At 44.0% G+C, this 21,231-nt stretch overlaps 2 protein-coding genes across 3 annotated transcripts in view; one reads left to right on the top strand and one right to left on the bottom strand.

Moving 5' to 3' along the window:
- Nucleotides 1-21,231, top strand: part of LOC109398420 (transcription factor grauzone) — a 166,651-nt gene that overhangs the window by 38,975 nt on the left and 106,445 nt on the right. The gene's annotated exons all lie outside the window — the stretch shown is intronic.
- LOC109409418 (serine hydroxymethyltransferase) lies at nucleotides 1,293-19,990 on the bottom strand. Of its 2 annotated transcripts, none has more exons than XM_019682860.3 (4): nucleotides 19,166-19,990; nucleotides 8,461-8,660; nucleotides 2,177-2,684; nucleotides 1,293-2,108 (listed from the first exon to the last, which is right to left on the bottom strand). In XM_019682860.3, exons 1-4 carry the CDS (start codon nucleotides 19,472-19,474, stop codon nucleotides 1,413-1,415), a joined length of 1,713 nt encoding a protein of 570 aa, XP_019538405.3. In that variant the 5' UTR covers nucleotides 19,475-19,990; the 3' UTR covers nucleotides 1,293-1,412. The 2 variants fall into 2 exon arrangements, with proteins under 2 accessions (XP_019538405.3, XP_062701090.1); XM_062845106.1 differs by lacking the exon at nucleotides 19,166-19,990 and adding an exon at nucleotides 8,921-9,077.

A 21,231-nucleotide genomic window follows, 5' to 3' on the forward strand; every position in this document is an offset into this window, starting at 1 on the left:
TTCAAAATTTCTGTATGAACAAAAAGAAGGGAGGGGTATGAGATGGCCAAATTTTGGTCTACGTGGTTTATGAACAGCCCCTTTAAGAGAGATTGTTGAACCACCACAGATTACTGCAAAAGTAAATTCAGGGTGTCATACAGCTGTTCCTGCAGGAATTAGTCCAAGAGCTCCTTTGGGAAGTCCTGCAGGAATTCTTCAGGGACTCCTCCTGCAGCTCCTTCAAGGTTCCTCCTGGAATTTCTTCAGGGATTTTCCCACTCTCCATCCATCCACCTCTCGGGACCTGCTCCTCCTATCTCCTCAACGGTTGGGAAAATAATCATGTGATATTCTACTACCAATCAACAAATTACAATGGACATATATGTAGACTAGACCGGCCCAAATATAAAAATGTCGAAAAATTCCACGGGGCACCCTCTAGAATCGTGCCTTTGGATGAGAAAAACAATCTGTGAAAGATTCAGCTCAATCGGTTGAAAAATGAGCTGGCGCAAATGAGTTGAAGGTTTGTATGGGATGTTCAGTCCAAATATATGGGAAATTGGATGACCTCCAGTCTCTCATACAGCACGCCGGTATGGCGAGTTCGATTTGGCTCAGAATTGAAAGAATAACAGTTGATTCCCTAATGAACAACTTTGTAGAAGACCATACCATGATAAAATTTGATTTTGTTGCGGTTTTAGCCAAAGAAACCAGGATGAGGACATCTTCCCCCGTTAACTCTCGGTTGTTATATGCAGCACGTGTTGGTCGGCCGTAGCTTGCGCGCTGCATCATAGGCAGCTATGTAATTCTACATTGTCTCCTCGATACTCACCCACATGCGTGAACAATGGAAATGAAGGACAACATAGCCGCCTATGATGTAGTGAGCAAGTTTCGAACGGCAAACACGTGCTGCATGTAACAACTGAGAGTAAACGGGGGAGGATGTCCTAATCCTGGTTTCGTTGGCTAAAACCGCAACTAAATTAAGTTTTATCATGATATGGTGTTCTACAAAGTTGTTCATTAGGATATCAACTGCCATTCTTTCAATTCTGAGTCAAATCGAACTCGCCAAACCGGCGTGCAGTATGGGAGACTGGAGGTCATCCAATTTCCCATATATTTGGACTGAACATCCCATACAAACCTTCAACTCATTTGCGCCAGCTCATTTTTCAACCGATTGAGCTGAATCTTTCACAGATTGTTCTTCTCATCCAAAGGCACGATTCTAGAGGGTGCCCCGTGAATTTTGAGAACTTTTTTTTCGTTTCATACAAATGTGGGCCGGTCTAATGTAGACATATAGTAGCACCTTCCGTATGCCGATAATTTGTAGAGATGAATATATTCAGAAGTTATTTTTGTCATAGCAGCGCTTACAGTCTAAACAGATCTCAAAACCTCACAACTACCTAGAACTCCTCATAGCCTGGCATTGGGAATTTCGCGCTGTACGCCTGCACTTCCTCCTTCAGGGCTTGCACCTTGGCGTTTAGGGTCTTATCCTCGTGCAGCACTCGCTTGAAGTCCACCAGTTTCGGTCCCGAAACGGCCGTGATCTCCTTCGACAGCTTCAGTCCCCGATCGATAAAGTCCACCACGCTGGCCATGTCGGACTCCACCAAGCCTCGTGTCGTCAAAGCCGGCGTACCCAACCGGATACCGGACGGGTTCAGGGCACTCTTGTCTCCGGGAACGGTGTTCTTGTTGCAGGCGATGGAGATTTCCTCCAGGACGTACTCGGCACGGGCTCCGGTGATACCAGCCGGACGAAGATCCACCAACACCAGATGGACATCGGTTCCACCCGTAGAGATGGAGTAGCCTCGTTCGAGTAATCCCTTGCACAGGGCCTGGGCGTTTCGGATGATCTGTACCTGGTAGTCTTTGAACTCGGGTGTCCGGGCTTGTAGCATACAGGTGGCAATTCCGGCAATGGCGTGGTTATGTGGACCACCCTGAATTCCCGGGAACACGGCCTGGTTGATCTTGGCCTCCAGATCGTACATCACCTTATCGCCGTTGGGCTTCACGCTGCGGACTCCCTTGCGGAAGAAGATCACACCGGCACGGGGACCCCGGAGCGATTTGTGCGTTGTTGTGCTGACCTAGGGTACATTAAAGGTTGAAATTTAGTTACTTACAAACAGATCTGTAGGATATCCTCCAAACTTACCACATCGGCAAACTCGAACGGCGACGGGATGACTCCGGCGGCTACCAGTCCGGAGATGTGGGCCATATCTGCAAACAGGTACGCACCGTTGGCATCGGCAATCTGGCGGAAGCGCTTGTAATCCAAGCACCGCGAGTAGCACGAGATTCCGGCAATGATGATCTTTGGCTTGAAGTTCTTGGCGCTCTCTTCCAGCTTGTCGTAGTCGATCAGGCCCGTCACCGGGTCGACCTTGTAGGGCATGCTCTCGAAGAAGATCGACGTGGCGGAGATCTTCTTGGTGGCGGTCATGAATCCGTGCGTCAAGTGGCCTCCGTCCGGCAGGTCCAGTCCCATGATGCGACCGTGCGGTTCGATGAGGCCGGTGTAGACTGCGAAGTTGGCCGGGGAACCGGAGTACGGCTGCACGTTGCAGCCCCATTCTTCCGGGTTCAGGCGGTACGCTTCGAGGGCACGTTTCTGGGCCAGCAGTTCGATCTCGTCGATGAACTCGTTGCCGCCGTAGTATCTGTACCAGGGGGAGAGAGGTGTGTTGATGAGTTCATTCGCTTTATGGATGAGGTGATGACTTCGGGTGTATGATGATAAGCATGGCCTAACAACGAATGTAGTACGATCTGCCAATCTGAAACACGCGTTAGTGAATTTGTTTTTACCCCCCGGAGAGCTTATTGCAGATAAGCAGAGAATGTTTGTCTGTGGGTTCCTAAGGTATGATGTGTCTGGTGCAAGGGCCATCCGGGGGCAACTGTGCGAGTAAATATACAAATACACGCTAGGTTGCATAGCGATGCATCCAAGGTTTGCGATTGTACTACTAGAATGACCGTGCATTGCATTGATAAGAATGTCAATTTTATGTGCATTTTTGTTTTAAGCTACCGAGCAGCTTTTCGGGGGACAGACATTGTTTCCTGGGAATGATTACTAATACTGCAGAGTTTTTAATGACTAAAATCAGGATATTCTTTCACAGAACTTAGAGACCGAAACAGCTCAATCGAAGCAATCAGTTGATATTCAATTATAAATCGGCTGATCGTAGCAACCTGTAAATATGTTCTTGCTAACAGGTTATGAGCCTTCAGCACCATGCCGGTTTTTTCTCAAGCCTCTTATCTCTTTTTTGAAGCCTCTTGCGATTGGATGGATCTGAAGAATTTCACGAAGCTCAACAATTCAAGGCTGCAAAACGGTGAGTCGAAAAGGAGAGCGTCCAACATAGCTCTGGTGCTCACAATTTCCTACCTCATGCTTCCACGGGTCAAGCGATGACAAAGACCGTCAACTAAGAGTTGTGTACTTAGCTGGTAGTGCAGCCTGGGCAATGTTGTCCTTCTGACTTAAGCTAGGTTGAGGAGGTACGACCCGAGCGTCTGTTCACCAAGGAGGTGCGGCTCAAACAGCGTCTGTTCTGGCATCCAGCGGCTGAATATGAAACGCTGTTTCGCTTCAGCTATACCCAGTGAAGAGAATTGTCAGACAAAAGAGGCACAAAACAAGCAACAAAGGAGGAGCAGCGATTACTCTTTATCCCAACTGGTAACAGATAATGACATGATCTCGAATATGTTTGTTGCAGACAAAACGGAAGCTGAATTTGTTGCGTACTATTGTGGATTTACCGGCTACTTGTATTCTACCGGTTACTTGAGTAGCCGTTACAAAGTAGCCGTTTTCATATAAAAATCAACTTGATTGTCAAAAAATGAATTTCGCTGAATAGCTCGTGGCAACGAGGAATAGCGCATACAATAAAAATGTTTAAAAACATTTTTAAGTTACTCTTTTTATAAAACGGCTACTTTGGATGCCATACCGAAGCGACCGGTAGAATACAAGTAGCCGGTAAATCCACAATATTAAACTTGTGAGCAATCCATTATGACCGACCCAAAATCGAAACTTTTTGATGACACATCTTCAGCAGCGTTGCAGTGTTTACCGACTCGAAGTTACCGCTCGTAAATCACAATGCAACGCTTAAAAATCTCTAAACTCGTGCTGCATGATCTTTATCCTATTCTGTTCAAGTTGGGACAAACCTATGTCGCATAGGGTAGAATGTCGCAACAATTTCAGGTTGCGACATTGTCGTTATTGTTGCGCGATGGGCGAATTTTGATTCACTGGCTATACCTAAGGTGGCAGTCTCACCAACGCGATGTAGGCAGCGCGACCCCGGTAAGGTAGCCTGTCGAAGCCTTACACCCAGTGGCGTCGCGTAACCTCACTTTTTACCTGTGCACCAAGTATGAATTCGGCACCAACATTTCAAAAGGGCGTAACTGCATTTTGAAACAAACCCCTCTTTCACATCTGTGGATCGTATTTCAATGCCGCCATGCAAATCACTGCCAGTATAGGAAAGAAGAGCAATTTCTCTGTCTAGTAATGTTTGTGAATTTCGTGGGAAACTTAAAATATGACCCACAGATGTGAAAGAGTGGTTTGTTTCAAAATGCAGTTACGCCCTTTTGAAATGTTGGTGCCGAATTATTGAATTTTTTTAACAAATTTGCTTTAATAATTAGAAAATGACGAGCTGCTTTCACTCATTTCTATTTCGATTTTGTTCATAAATCCCCTGCAATTACAAGTTTTAGGGTCGGTGCAAAAAGTGAGGTTACGCGACGCCACTGCTTACACCACCACGAAAAATGAAGATAATAGAAGAAAATGCGAACGATACTCTTGGAAACCGACCCGGCAAAGAAGGAAAATATGATTGCTCAGTCGCAAGAAAGTATGCAGCAGAATGATATGCGGAGGTTTTACGAAACTGTAAATGGTGTGCGGATAAAAACAGCGCCTTCTCCTGTCATGTACAACGACCGTGAAGGAAACATGCTGACAGACAAGACAATGGAGGCTGCCAGGTGGAGAAAGCACTTCGAGGAGTTGTTGAACGGTGGGAATGTAAGAGCGACAGACAGAATTCGAATCGACGACGACGGACAAGCTGTGGAACCTCCAACGCTAGACGAGGTCAATATAGCCATTAGAGGGCTGAAGAACAATAAGGCTGCTGGGAAGGACGAACTCCCGATCGAGCTTCTGTCTCAAGCACGGTAGTGAGCAGCTGTATCAACTATTACATCGTATTATATTGATGATATGGGAAGAGGAAGAACTGCCTGCTAGTTGATTGAATGGTCTCATTTGCCCTCTATACAAAAAGGGGCATCGACTGGAGTGCGCGAATTACAGAGAAATAACACTTCTCAATTCAGCGTACAACATTTTGTCCGGGATTCTGTTTAACAGGCTGAGGCCGATTGAGGAGTCCTTCGTCGGCGAATATCAGGCGGGTTTTCGTAAGGGCCGAGCAACGACGGATCAGATGTTCACCCTGCGGCAAATTCTCGATAAATTTCCGGAGTACAACTTGCAGACCCATCTTCATCATCATCTTCTTCTTCTTCTTCTTCTTCTTCTTCTTTATAGCTCGACGTTCGCATTGGAACTTGGCCTTCAACTTAGTGTTCTTTTGAGCACTTCCACAGTTATTATTAATTCGAAGGGTTTTCTTTGCCTGCCATTGCATGAATTTGTACATTGTGTGGCAAGTACAATGATACGCTATGCCCAGGGAGTCTCCGGATCCAAAGCCTTAACCACTAGGCTAACTGCAGACCCATCATCTGTTTATTAATTTGAAGGCGGCGTACGATTCAGTGAAGAGGAACGAGTTATAGCAGATTATGATCGAACATGGATTTCCGGCGAAGCTGATTAGACTGATTCGTGTGACGCTTGACGGATCGAAATCAAGTGTACGGGTTGCGGATGAAATTTCGTCATCGTTCGTAACCTTTGACGGACTGAAGCAGGGCGATGCTGTTTCGAACTTACTGTTCAACATAGCACTGGAAGGAGCGATAAGGAGAGCTGGTATGCACAGGAGCGGAACTGCCCCTATTCGCATAACAGTCCCATGTTTGCTTGGTTTCCTATTCACATGGGACTGTTGTGCCAATTGGGGCAGGGAACCATTGCCACGAAGTCGCATGTGCTTCTGGGCTTCGTGGACGATATCGACATCATCGGAATCGACCGTCGGGCCGTGGAAGAGGCGTTCGTACCTTTTAAGAGGAAGACTGCGAGGATTCGACTTACGATTAACACCACAAAGACTGAGTACATGATTGCTGATGTTCAACGTCGGTCCGGCCGTGGTAGTGGTGACGAAGTAGTGCTAGGTGGGGAAAAGTTTATACGGTCATGAAACGTGGACGTTGAAAGAAGTTGATCGGAGAGCCTTTGAAGTCTTCAAACGTAAAGTGCTGCGAACAATACTCGGCGGTAAACTGGAGGACGGCATCTGGCGGCGTCGCATGAACTATTAATTGTACCAGGTATATAAAGAGATGGATATAGTGAAGCGAATACAACACGGCAGGCTGCGGTGGGCTGGACACGTAGCTCGTATGCCGGAGGAACGACAAGCTAAAATTATATTCAGCAGAGAACCAGGAAGAGGTCGTCGGCTTCGTGGAAGGCCGCGCACACGTTGGTTTTTTGCAGTTGAAGAGGACCTAAGGACTAAACGTTCAGGGCGACTGGAAGCGATTGGCCCAGGACCGAGGCCAGTGGAGGCTACTTCATTCGGCGTAGACTCATCGCTACGAGTTGTAGCCCATCAAGTATCAAGCATCTTGATCGCATCCAAAGTAGCTTTGGCCGTCTTGCTGTCACGGATCAAGGGGTGTTTTCAATCGTCCACAAGAAAAGCGATCGTAGCCTGGGCCTTGGCGTCACCTTCTTCCAAGGCTTCGTGCAGTGGTTCGGGGGGGGGGGGGGGGGGTCGGCCTCTGCCTCTGACACAAACCGCTAGCTCTCGAATCCGCCAAGATTCCATCAAAACTACCAATCAACTTAGGTATTGTTCTGTAGCTGTGGTTGGTGGTTTGCTCTACAAAGCGATCAACACAAGGCCAGATGTAGTGATCAGCGTGTTGTTACTTGGACGGGAAGCCAGCGCTCTAGATACTGGATTGAAAGTAAAGCGAACAATGCGTTACCTTCTAGCAACGATGCATTTCCGGCTGACGTTGGGTTGCAACATTGCTGAATTCAATGTTTTCGTGGACACGGATTGTGTTGGAGATCACCGATTTATCAAACCGAGAATATCAAACAGTGGCTGCCTTATCACTTTTGGTGGTGACCACGCGCAAACCTAGGGACAAGACAGATACAGCAAGAGTAACTCTCTTATCGATCTATTGCTCAGAATTCCTCTGGATCACTCTGGTTTTCCCGAAGTGTTGGCTGATATCAGTCTTGCCCGATTTCCCGCTTCGTAGAGACGTTTCTGAATGGATTCGAATGAAAAGAGTATACTCAGGATTGCTCAGAGTGTCGCAGTGTTCACAGTGTCTTGCCCCTAGCCGCAAGCCGACCAGCGTCGTAGTCGTCGACGTTCACGAACGGGTAGGCACTTCATTGTAGTCTAGCCAAGAGTTTTGCAACGATTCCTCTAGATTTATTTCAGACAGCTCCCTATGAAATTAGGAAACTCATTTTTCGACAAATCTCATTAAAGCCATGTCTACATTGTCTTTTGGCATATACCGGATTTGCTGGTATGTCTGACTGAAAAACTTGAAATTAGACAACACAATGTGTTGATCAGTTGACAAATGGAGAGATACACTTGCGACAAAAAAAACTGTCTGGTGAGATCCGAACCCACGACTCCCTATTCGCTAGTCCGGCGATTTTGCCAACTAAGTCACAGAACAGGTTGAAATTCAGCAGAATAAAGTCTTCTGGTATTGCCTCAATGTTTTTTTTTTCAGATTCAATTTTGCAGAAAATCTGTTCGAATTTTCACAAGGAAGCTTACACAAATATTCTGTCAGTAATTCACAATGTGTTTCTTGTTTTTAATAAATTGAATGTTCCCCAACGTGCCTAATTCCAGGTGGACTTCATATTGTCAGAAACTATCATCGAGACCATCTTGGCATTAGCCACTTTACAAACAGATTATTTAACAATTCAGGACAGTTTAGTACTGATCCAAGGTGGAAAACTATTACTGTTTACCTTTTAGACTCTAAAATTTAGAGTCATTTAATGAGCATCATTACAACAATGGTTCTTGGAATATACCTACAGTCTTATCTGCAGTTTAGTGCGATAGTAAGCAGTAGATTCTATGCAAACTTTAACTTAAAACGTCGTTAAAGTGAAATTTGTTCATTATTATTGCTCGAAACTTGGTACATATTATGAAAGCACACCTCGTAGAAAAGTAAGGACTTCTTCAAACTTACCTCTGTCCGGGCAGTCCCTCGGAGTACTTGTTGTGCAGACAGGATCCCAAACACTGCAGCACCGAGAGCGAGGTGAAGTTCTCACTGGCGATCATCTCCAGCCCGTGCACCTGGCGTTTCTTCTCCTTCCGGATCAGATCCATCAGCTCCGGATCGGACTCCCAGAGGTTCTCGTGCAGCAGCTTGGCATTGCCGGACATCTGCCGATACACACAGAAAGGGGACATTCAAGAACATTTTAGCCGGGGTAATGATCAGCAAACATTTTTGAACAATTCAAGAAATCTCGGATACTTTTTCAAAACGACGTATAATATACGCAAATCCTATGTTGATACGTCGTTTTGAAAAAGTATCCGAGAAATGTTGCTGAAAATCAATTATTTCGAGTAACACTAATGAAAGCTTTAGTGAAATTTTGCTGATTCGTCGAGTAAAAATAGAAAACTATTGCAATTACTTTCTTATGGTTACACTGAGGCATCTTAACGGCTTAGTATGGCTATAACTTATTTCACTGGAATTCACTTCACTATAGGGAACAAAGTTTTCTAACTGAACCTTTCTCGTCAGTAGTTCGTAGCAGATTAAACGTGCTTCGGCGATGGGAGTCCGAGCTTAGTATGGTTACTATCGCGATCCAGGGCCCCCTGTCTGGCGATGTGTTTGTTGCATTCGCGTGACGACGACCGCCCGACGAATGATGGTGATAGCAGCCTAGCACAGGACACCACAGACAGGCCTTTCGTCGCGTCAACGTTATTGATCACTTTCAACAGTAAAATATAATATTTTTCTATTTTTACTACGCCACGTCGGATGTCGGAAAATATCAATGATGAATGTAGAATGCTGCTACGTTTGGGGTCGATATGATAAGGCAATGAGCTCCAAAAGTAATACAAGTAGACAGTTTTTTTTAAATAATTTCCAAGACACATTTATTGTTACTTGTTGCTATAACTAGTAACATGCAGTTGGAAGGGCTTGCAGTGGAAAACTCAGAGTGTAGTTGATTTCTTATCAGCATACCAAGGCGAAAGGGCTTCAATGTTATAGTAATGTTTGTTTTCTTTTACAATAACACGGAATACTACACGGTATTACTACCTACATCGGGAATAGTAGCCAAGCGTTGATCTTCGCCTATCGCTGTTGTTATGCGAGTCTGCGTCAAAGGATTGAATAAATACGATTCAAAAGAGGCTTGTTTTGCAATTCATTTGTGAACAAAACATGTTTTCACCAGTTCGGGCTGGAGAAAGTGCTGGCCTTGAAAATTAGCAAATTTCATTAGTATTAAATGTAACAATGAACGAGCACGGTTCAGGCTGACTATTTTCCTGGTTAGAAAAAGTGTTGGCCATGAAATTTGACAATTTCCATTGAAATGCAATAAACACACTGCAAAAGTAGCAAAATTATCAAATTGAATGTTGGTTCTTTCTGTTTATGATAATACTAGAAAATGTATGCAATCGTTAACAATGTACGGTACCGGCGACCGACACGGCATGCCGCGGCACTGCTGGAGATCAGTAAAAGCAGCCATCAATGACGCAGCCGAGAGCACCATCGGGTATGTGGAAAGGAGTCGACGAAACGAATGGTTCGACGAGGAGTGTAGAGCGATTTTGAAGGAGAAGAATGCGGTAATGCTGCAGCACGAAACTCGGCAGAACGTGGAACGTTACAAACAGAAACGCAGACAGTAGACCCGTCTCTTTCGGGGGAAAAAGCGCCGCCCAGAAGCAGCGGAGTGCGAGGAAGTTCTACGAGAAGCTCAACGCATCCCACAACGGGTTCGTGTTGCGAGCCGAAATATGCAGGGATAAGGACGGAGGCCTCTTGACGGACAGACGTGAGGTGATCGAAAGGTGGAAACAACACTCCGATGAGCGCATGAATGGCGTAGAGATCGTAGGCACGGGAGATGACGACAACGGCCCTCCGACTACGCCAATGCAGCAGAGGACGGAAATGAACCAACTCCCACGTTGAGGGAAGTTGAGTATGCCGTTCACCAACTCAAAACCAACAAAGCAGCTGGTAAGGATAGTATCGCAGCTGAACTAATCAAGATGGGCCCAGAAAAGTTGGCCACCTGTCTGCATCAGCCAGGATCTGGGAAACCGAACAGCTACCGGAGGAGTGAAAGGAAGGTGATCTTCCCCATTCACAAGAAAGGCTACCATTTGGAATGTGAGTACTTCAGAGCGATCACCATTTTGAATGCTGCCTACAAAGTGCTATCCCAGATCATCTTCCGTCGTCTGTCACCTAAAACAAATGAGTTCGTGAGAAGTTATGAAGCCGGCTTCATCGACGGCCGGTCGACAACGGACCAGATCTTCACCGTACGGAAAATCCTCCAAAAATGCCGTGAATACCAGGTCCCAACGCATCACCTGTTCATCGACTTCGAAGCGGCATACGACAGTATCGACCGCACAGAGTTATGGAAAATCATGGACGAGAACAGCTTTTCCGGGAAGCTTACCAGACTGATAAGAGCAACGATGGACGGTGTGCAGAACAGTGTAAGGATATCGGGTAAACTATCCAGTTCGTTCGAATCTCGACGGGGACTACGACAAGGTGATGGACTTTCCTGCCTACTATTCAACACCGCCCTGGAAGGTGTTATGCGACGAGCCGGGCTTATCAGCCGGGGTACGATCTTCACGAAATCCGGCCAATTTGTCTGTTTTGCGGATGACATGGATATTATCGCTAGAACATTTGGAACGGTGGCAGAACTGTACACTCGCCTGAAACGTGAAGCAGCAAAGGTCGGACTGGTGGTGAATGCGGCTAAGATAAAGTACATGCTGGTGTAGGTGGGACAGAGCGAGACAGGACAAGCCTTGGCAGCAATGTTACGATAGACGGGGCGGGGATACTTTCGAGGGGGTAGAAGAATTCATCTATCTCGATTCGTTGCTAACGGCTGACATTAATAACATGAGTCGTGAAATACGAAGGCGCATCATCAGTGGAAGTCGTGCCTACTATTGGCTCCAGAAGAAACTGCGGTCAAAAAAGATTCACCCCCGCACCAAATGTACCATGTACAAGACGCTAATAAGACCGGTGGTTCTCTACGGACACGAGACATGGACAATGCTCGAGGAGGACCTTCAAGCACGATCTTTGGCGGCGTGCAGGAGAACGATGTGTGGCGGAGAAGGATGAACCACGAGCTCGCTGCACTCTACGGTGAACCCAACATCCAAAAAGTGGCTAAAGCTGGACGGAAACGTTGGGCAGGGCATATTGCAAGAATGTCGGACAATAACCCTGCAAAGTTGGTGTTTACTAATCATCCGGTTGGTACAAGAAGGCGTGGAGTGCAGAGAGAACGATGGGCGGACCAGGAGGAGCGTGATCTGGCGAGCGTTGGGCGTGACCGACGTTGGAGAGTTGCAGCTGCAAATCGAGTATTATGGCGGAAAATTGTTGATTCAGTATTATCATGAATTTGATGTTAACTAAATAAATGAGAATGAATCCAAAAGGCGGAATACTCGAAGGATTTTCAGCGGAATCTTCCAAAGAGAATCTTTCCGGGTAAGCAAAAGGATTTGCAGGAAGTATTCCCTTAAGAATTCCTGGAGGAATTATGGAAGGAAGTCCTGGAGGAATTCTTGTAGAAACTCCATGTAAGATCCCACAAGAATATCTTGGAGACATGCATGATTATAATCCTAAGGAAAATATTGAAGGAACTCCTCTAAGGTTCCCTGATGGAACACCTGTAAGAATTCCTGAATGAGCTCCCGGAGAAATCTCTGATGTAACTTCTGGGGGCATCCAAAGGCATCTGAAAGAACCCCAGGAGCGATCCTTGGGAGAACTCCTGCAAGAATCCCTAAAGGAACTTCTCGAAGAATCCCCTAAGGATATATTGAAGGAATTTTAGAAGGAACTCTTACGCAGGAATTCCTGAATAAACTTCTGAAGGAATCCCTGAATTCTTCTGGAAGTATCTTTGAATCTTCCTATAAGTTTTCTGAAGGAATATCTGGAGAGATTACTGAAGAAACATCTGCAAAGAAACCCTGGAGGAATCTCTGATGGAACTCCTGGGCTAATGTCTGTAAGAACTCCTGTAGGAATTTCTAAAGGAACTTCAGAAAGAATCCCTGCAGGAACTCCTAGACTAATTTTTTAAGACCTCTTTTAGGAATTCCGGAAGAAACTTTTTACGGAGTTCGTGATAGTGCATAGACCTAAATATTCCCACGCACTCCGATATTCAAAGTCAATTCAACTGAAACAAAAATGCATTTTCACCCCACATTCCCAACAGCTGCCCGGGGGGGATTTTAGATTCAATTTTCATCGTAGGGTCTACCTACCTCACACGCGGCATAATGGAAGCAACGAAAATCGCACCATTCGTTATTGACCTAGTTTTTATAACCCATCATCGTCCGGTGGTGGCCGGGTGCGATCGTGTTGCAACGCGTTAGGTCCGGTCGGTGTGATGCAATTTCAATTACGCTTGGGACAACGATGGGTAATAAACCCGAAAGAATGATATGGAACCGCGACATCCTATTGATCGCGCTGGAACAAAGATTGTTTATTTTTGTTTCGAAATCAAGGCGCCGAATTGGCCGGGTATGGTTCTGAACTCAGGTGAACCTTAGCTGGAATGTTCTGAAATTGAGACACCGTATTGGCGGCATAGGGCGCCGGACTTGTTTTGCACTCGATTTGTTTTGACTTCGAGTAAACTGAAAGAAAAGAATGTGGGGGTATAATTTCAACCAACATCCGCGGCCGGGACCCGGCTAGGGTTCACTGTGCCCAAGTAAGGTACAATTCAATAACAAAGCAGGTGTTTGTTTTGGAGAATTTGGTGCCAAATTCCAAAGACGATGAGGATGATGATGGTGACGATGATGATGATGGGGAGGATGACGATGACGTTGATGGTGGGGTTCAATTCTTTCACACACCCAAGCCTTGCATACGCTGAAGTGAGGCGGGGCTAGAAGATGTAGGCCTTGGTGTAAAGATTCTCAGTAGGTTTTGTGCGAACACGCCCAAGTCAGGCGTGGTTAGGATATTTAAGTTTTTGGTTGGCATTAAGATTCTTGGTAGGGCTTGGGATACGCCCAAGATAGAAGAGTCGTGATGTTTTCAAGAAGAGAAGGATGTTAATCACGATGTGGACAAGTAGGATAGGTAGAGGTCCAGGTTTGGATTTATTGGTAGTTTCATTTGGTAGGGTTTTGGATACGCCCAAGTTGGTTCGGGCATTGTTAGGAATTATCGTGACATCTTCGGCAAGACGAGAATGATCGTAGGAGTTTTAGACACGCCCAAGCTAGTTCGGGTATTGCTAGGAAATTTAGGCTATAAATACGGAGGCTTTGGCTCCAGTCAGGGGGCAGTCAGTGAAGACAGTTCGTAGAGAACAGTTAGTGAAGAAGAGTTCGGTTACAACGTTAACGCAGGCAGCACATCGGATAAGTCTTGAGCTCCCATGTGGGACACCTCTAGATACTGTCCAAATAAAGGCTGTAGGTAGGACTTAGTAGTCGGTTCAAGAAGAAGCTAGAAGTGTCTCTAGATTGTTGAACTTAGTAGTTCGGTGAAGAAATACAGAAAATGTTAAGGTGATATAAGAAAAAGTGAATCGTTGTAATATAAGATAAGTGATGGTTTGTGATACTTCAATATAGTTTATTAAAAAGATGTTGTCGGACTGTAATGAAATGAAAGATATCACATTCCGTGTAGTGTTTAATGCAGCCCCTGGACGGTACAGGGCGCTTCAATAGGTCTGCAGAGGTATTAATGAATCATCCTGAAAGAATCTCTGATGGAATTTCTGGGATGATACCTGAGCGAACTCCTGTTGAAATAACTTCAGAAAAAATTCTAATGAACACTTGGAGGCATCCCTGAATCCTCCTGGAGCTATTAGGGAGATCCCTAAACGAACTCCTGGAGAGCTCATCGAAGAAATTTCTGGAGCAATCCTTAATAGAAGTCCTGAAAGAGTCTCCGAAAAATTTTCATGAGGCATCCCGAAGTAATTCCAAGAGGAAACCCCGAAGGAATTACAGGAGGGATTCTTGAAGAAATTCTATGAGGAATGCTAGAAGAAATTCCTGTAGGAACCCTTGATGAAACTCCTGGAATAATCCCTGAAAGATCCCTACAGAACGTCATGAGAAATCCTATGTTGGATTCTAGAAGAATTTCTGAAGGATTCCCTGGAGGAATCTCTGAGGAAACTCCACAACTAGTTCCTACAGAAACACCTGTATGAATTCCTGAAGGAACTTGAGAAGGAATCCATGAACTCAGACTAATCTCTGAAGGACCTCCTATGGGAATCCCTGAAGGATCTTCTGGATGAATCCAAAGATGAATCGCTGATGTATATATCTCTAGGAGGCAGACCAGACTTCAAATTGTTAGAACGTACTGTTTTCCATTTTAAAATCATAAGGGAAAAACTTAAGTGATTTAATTTTTTGTTGATATTCTCTTAATAGAATTATTTCCAAAATACGATCCGTGTTTGGATAATCTCATGGAATGTGCTAGAGTATGGTTTTGACTAGCATCTATAACTGCAAAAGTAAACGAATATGAATCATCGAATTTTTCTTTCGCTAATGATCGTATTACATTTACTGATGAGAAAATCGATGATGAGAAATCAATTAGGGAACGTCCATAAATTACGTCACGATTTGAGGGGGGAGGGGGGGTTCAGCAAAGTGTGACGACCCATACAAAAATTTCAGAGAACCCATACAAAAAGTGTGACATAGGGGGGAGGGGGGGTTGAAAATGGTCGATTTTTGCGTGACGTAATTTATGGACGCTCCCTTATTGCTGTCAAACTCTTATGGTAGTGATCGCGAGAATTTTTTATCTCAACACTATGTAAACTTAATTTTATTCGTGCAAAAATGAAAATCGGCGGCGTGACAAACAGCGGCGTAGAGTAATGCGGGGCAAAAGTTCGCACGGGGCAAAAGTTCGCAGTGGGTCTTTTTCTGAGCACAAGCTAAGAACCCAAACAAATCTGTATGGGTTTGACACATAATCAGATCAGTTACTCTTCAATAAAAATTGGATTGATTTCGTTATGGTTTGGCAGAGTTATGCAAAAAAATGTGTTTCGAGGTGTTTTCATAGAATTTTTGGACCTTTTGGAATAAGAATTTGTAGTAACAAGAAGAAGAAAAATCTCATAACCTCTTGACGTCGGAGAATCGTTATTCCATAGTAGTTCGAGAGGTGCACTCGAATAAACAATAAACTACTAGTGCTTCTTACAGAAAGGGACATTGTTAAAACCTCGACAATGGGGCAAAAGTTCGCAGTAGCTGTGGGGCAAAAGTTCGCACTAGATTTCTGAATCTAGTACATCAATATAATTACAGAATCTTTGAAGCAATGAAGATTTCGTCTAGAAACTACTATATATGTATAATATGTGTAGTATGCACCTCGAAATCGTTCCGGCAGAGGGTTTGAACTTAGTTTTGTGAGAAGTTCCATTGTAAGGCCAACATTATGTTAACCCATTTAAATCAAGAAATGAAAAATGGCTAAAAACATTTTTAAACATTTTCTTCGTCATCCTCGTCGTGTCTTTTCGTATGTTTCTGAAGTTCTTATGTTCATCTACTCTACCGGGGTCTTTCATAGTTTAGTTTGTAAATTGACAGCTATAACTCATCACCATACTGACGGGGATAAGTTTCGATTACGGTGTTGTTCAATAGTTTTGCTGCATATTTGTTTTTTTTTTCATGTATTTTGTGCAACATGTATCTCTATGATTACCTCACAATGTATTTTGACAACTTTCAGTAACGCTGGAAAGGACAGCTCTTAGTTGATAGTGGTGGAAGTCTTAATAAAACACATTTTATACAAAAGCTGAACACCAGGTCGTATTCCAGTTGGGCCGTAATGCTAAGAACAGAAGGAAACAGATTTCATGGCTAGAGTGAAAAGACGAACATGAATTAACATGAAATAAATGAACATCACACCAATAAACTACCCTGTACAAGGTACGAACTTTTGCCCCGCATAATGCGAACTTTTGCCCCCACTATGGGGCAAAAGTTCGCATTGGAGTACTTGTATTAAAAATTGTATTACTAAAACTCAGAGGCGCCTCGTCCACATGTTCGACCTGTTCTTGGAACGGGTATAGGCTGAGAATAAAACTCGCAAAATAATCTTTAAGTAGATATACCAAAAGAATAAACTAAATTTAAAACTCCCACCGCACATACCCCACAACAACTTGCACACAAGGCGCTAACATCGTTCCCGGTTTATAAAGAACGAAAGACGACTCCAAGCCATCCACCGGCAGAAACCATATAACAAGAGCATGCGAGAGCCAGCCTTGCGCAGCTCTCTCTTGCTCGACTCTTCGAAACTACATGCCACCGGTTCCCCGATTCATGCGAACGATGGATGCTGTTCCCAAACCAACAGTTTTCTCCCTTTTTTGCCTCCGAATGGCAGTGTTCATTCGAATTCATTTCACTTTACTCTGTCGCTCATACGTTCCCTACTCGTCTAGAACCAGCAGCAGCGTTGTCAACGTTTCTTTCCATTTTTCACTTCCCGCCTGCTTCTCACGCGTACACGCACGCTAAGCGCAATCGACTAAAGTCTTTAAAATCATGTTGAAAATTTACAGTTTTAGAATGCTAAAAAATGTATGTTGTATCGTTGTTGGAAATTAAAGGATAATTTAACAATATCTTTAAAAAAATGAATAAGGAACATTGATTGCACAGTATTTAAATGAGTACTTTGCCAGCTATGCTTACCGATCAGGTTCTCAAATGTGTATAAATGATTGTTAGCATGCTGCTCGGTATAGGGCACTGCATAAAATTCTCTCCATCTTTCACTTTTACAGAAATTTTGTAAACAACAAGGCCAAGAAACGTCAAAATCCCATACAAAATCAAAACAATGCAGTGCCCTATAGGGCACTGCATTGTTATGATTTTGTATGGGATTTTGACGTTTCTTGGCCTTGTTGTTTACAAAATTTCTGTAAGAGTGAAAGAGAAGGCGCGAATTTCATGCAGTGCTCTATACTCTTTAGAGAAAAAAGCGATGGATACCAGAGGCACACAGCTAAACGCAAAGAGCTTCTTCAGTGGAAAGTTTACATGTGTGTAGCAAAACCAGAAATGAATGAAAGCTTGGACTGTGGATTCTCGGTTTATCGTTCTACGTAGGCTGAGAACAAGTTGCGCAGCTAGAGCACATTTTGGCACACCCAATGTCGTGCGCGCTTGTTATGCATTACATCCAGCGTGGATGAAGCTGGGGGTGCCGAATGTGCTCTAGCTCGTTGGCAACGGTTTCCAAATTTTAAATTCGAGGTCATGATACGAGCTAAAACAATTTATGGAGGTGGAAATTTCGAACATTTGCGGAAAAGAGAGCATGTTGGACATGTAAAAAACAAGTATCGTCGGTGTGTAAAGAACGTTAAAAAATGACTTCCACCGAAAATGGATTTTTCTAAAAGTATGTGAGATACCAAACTTCGGAAGTCGCTCAAAGGCGCATCTGAATGCGAATCGCATCATTATTTGCGATGAAAATGCGGAAGATATTTTTCAGAAAATTATTAACAAACAAGAAGATAAAAATCAGCTTATGTTCAAAATCACAATACTAAAACAAAAAAAACAGCAAGCATAGTATAAAATAACTCTAATGTGTTTTCATTTAGTAAAATAGTAATCTGTAGAACAGGTCAGTCTGCTAGTCACGAGACGCCTCTGCTAAAACTACAAAAGTAACGCGAAAAAATCTAGTACTACGTTTTGAAGGCAACATGATAGGGACCCCTTTAACGAAGAAAAATGATATTGTTTTCTTTTCGTTTATTAGTTATTTTGTGAAGTCTGTTAGGTGCGAACTTTTGCCCCGCATTACTCTATGGCGCGCCGCCGATACCTCGGTCGGCGTCGGCGGCGCACAGGTCTAGTTGGTAATAAGGTACGTTAAAAGGTTTCAAACTATTTTTTTTTGCCTCAAATCATTGCTAAGAGAGAGAGGAACAGTTCCTATCAACAACCCTTGGGCACGTCCTCTAATTCACACTGTAATCTAAACTTTAAATAATGTAATTAAAACTAAAAAACTTTAAATTAATTGAAACTATCGCCAAAATATACGGTATATTCTTGGGCAATGTATTACATACCATTCAACAAGTTATTCAATTTTCAATTTGAACATAATATAGTAGTACAAACATGAACATGAGTCACTGTAGATATTCTTCTCAGTATGTTATTCTGTTACCCCTATTACCGAAGTGAATCGCCCATGACCTTCAAGCAATTTTTGTTCTGCTGAAGGATCAAAGTACCAACAGTCCTTGAACTCAATTGCGCGTAGATGCCCGCTATATATTGTTGAATTATCTGTTAATTCAAGTGGATTAACCAAATTTAAGTTTCTCCATTCTCAGTTTTGACTCCGTGTTGTGTTACCTCGTCCACCGAATCAACGATATAGTTTCGTCGTTATCAGTGAATTAGCATCAATCAGCAAGGGGTCAGCGCTGATTTGCACGTGTTTTCCATACCTAAATTAAACTGCTGCGACTCCCGAGGCACCGAGAACAAACTACTCAAACTAATCACGTTTGGAACCCTATCCCACCACTTACCTTGGTTGCTTTGGGGAGGCTCACACCGTTCAGGGCACCGGACAGGGAACAGATTGATCGTTTCGTCGTCGAAGCAAAGGGTTGATTCTGCAGGGCCGATGGCAGCGTCGTCAGTGGCGATGGCGCGGATGATGAAATCGTTCCGAAGTGTCTCGCTGAGGAGACCGCAGTAGTGGTGATAGTGCCATTGCTGGAGCCGCTCACTAGATGCTGTTGATGTTTATCCAGACGGAGGCGCAAGGTGATCGCTGGTGCGCCATGAGAGCGAGCGAGAGGCACCAATCCGGCACGTACGATACTCGCCGACATGGTTGATGGTGTTCGACACTGGGCTTTTAAATATTGCACTTTACGGCTGATATCTCACGCAAACTAACACCTACTTCGCTATGTTATTGCTAAGGCTTTTCGCAAGAACCTCTTGCAGATATATGGCACCAGGTCCCTTGCGGATATACTTTCAATCACGAAACACTGACTCAACTCGAACTGCTCAGCTGCCACTGACGACGGTTTGGACAGAAAATGAAATCGTAAGTAAATCCTCCTCCGGGTCTTGTACTCATTGCTGAATCTCTTATCAAGCAAACACGGATTATATTTCGTCAAGCGATAACCTCTCGCAGCATCGACATTAAAACTTATTCATCCAGGTCCGAGAACACACGGCGGGATGCTGATCTGATGGTGATTCTACTTTCACGTACCGAATTTCAGTTCGGAAGTGTCATCTGCTGTAGGACGAATTCTTCAAGATTCGAGGCACAGCTTTCTTATCGAAGAAAAAAACATTTGCTCAGCAAATATTACTATCACCAATTTTACTGTATATTGCATAAATATGACACTATTTATATCTGCAGAATGCAATCTAAGTTACATTTTCACTGGAAAAATCAACAAAACTGCTTTTATGTTTATTTTGCTTTCATGCGAAATCGATCTGTTTACAATTATTTGCACCATTCCGGCCGGGTGCCAAAACGTTTCACGCACACTAGTGAATAGCATAACCGCCTGGTAACTGTTTTTGGATACATCAACAATCATTCACCGCACCCCACCCACGACCAAAGGGCTTTTCCTATTTCATTCATAAAAGTCTAGCGATCGTCTAGTCGGGCTGAGTACATAAGCGGTCCCATCACTAAACACCACGTGGTGCTGTCCCGTTATTTACTACATGACAACCAACGGTGACATAGCAGTACATAACACCCCTGCTCGTCGATGGCTGACCGACCACCACCGTGGGGAGGCGCATGATGTGATCACAAACACACTCGCATGAAGGGTTTCTTTGCAGCGGCACCTAATGTGTCCAAACGGTGCTCGGTGGGGATGCTCGCAAAATAAAGAAAGCCATCAGCTGTTATGGATGCAGAACCGTAATTGTCTTTTTTGCCATTACGTTGTGAAAACAGGTGAAAACGTCAACTTTTCACTGAGCATAAGAGCGCTAAAACGGCCTACTTTTTTTATTAAGACAAAGGTGTCGAAAAGTACTTCTTTTCGACACTTTTACCTACACACATTTTTCATTCATTTTCGTGTGTGGAATCAATAGTAGGATGAACTGCATGTTAAATGAGGTTGGTTGACCATGATAGCACAGAGAAACAGACGTCACACTCTACTCGCTTCCCATCGATTACCTTTTAACAGGTTGATTCAAATATTCTGTAGTTGGTCAATAGCGCCAGTCACACGGTGCATATATTGATCAATGGTTGGCCGTTTTATGGATGCATTGAATGTATAATATTGTTCAAAAATAGATTGACATCAATCATTCAACTTTTCCCCTATCTTCCGTTTGATCAACCACACAGCAATATTTCCCCTCCATAGCGCATTTTTCTTCAATTTTCTCTACAATATTTCCCCACCTTCAAAATTGTTACATCTTACATCAATCCTCTCGAAGATTGTTCAAACCATGGGTCAAATTATTCCATGGATCAATTGATTGGTTCAATATTCATTTCCCCTCCAGATCAACCTATCATTCTTTCAATGCAGCAGCGCGTGAACGAGAGCATCATCATTGCAGAGCATTCTGCCGT

This window comes from Aedes albopictus, chromosome 1, assembly GCF_035046485.1.
Source record: "Aedes albopictus strain Foshan chromosome 1, AalbF5, whole genome shotgun sequence".
Taxonomy (NCBI): Eukaryota; Metazoa; Arthropoda; class Insecta; order Diptera; family Culicidae; genus Aedes; species Aedes albopictus.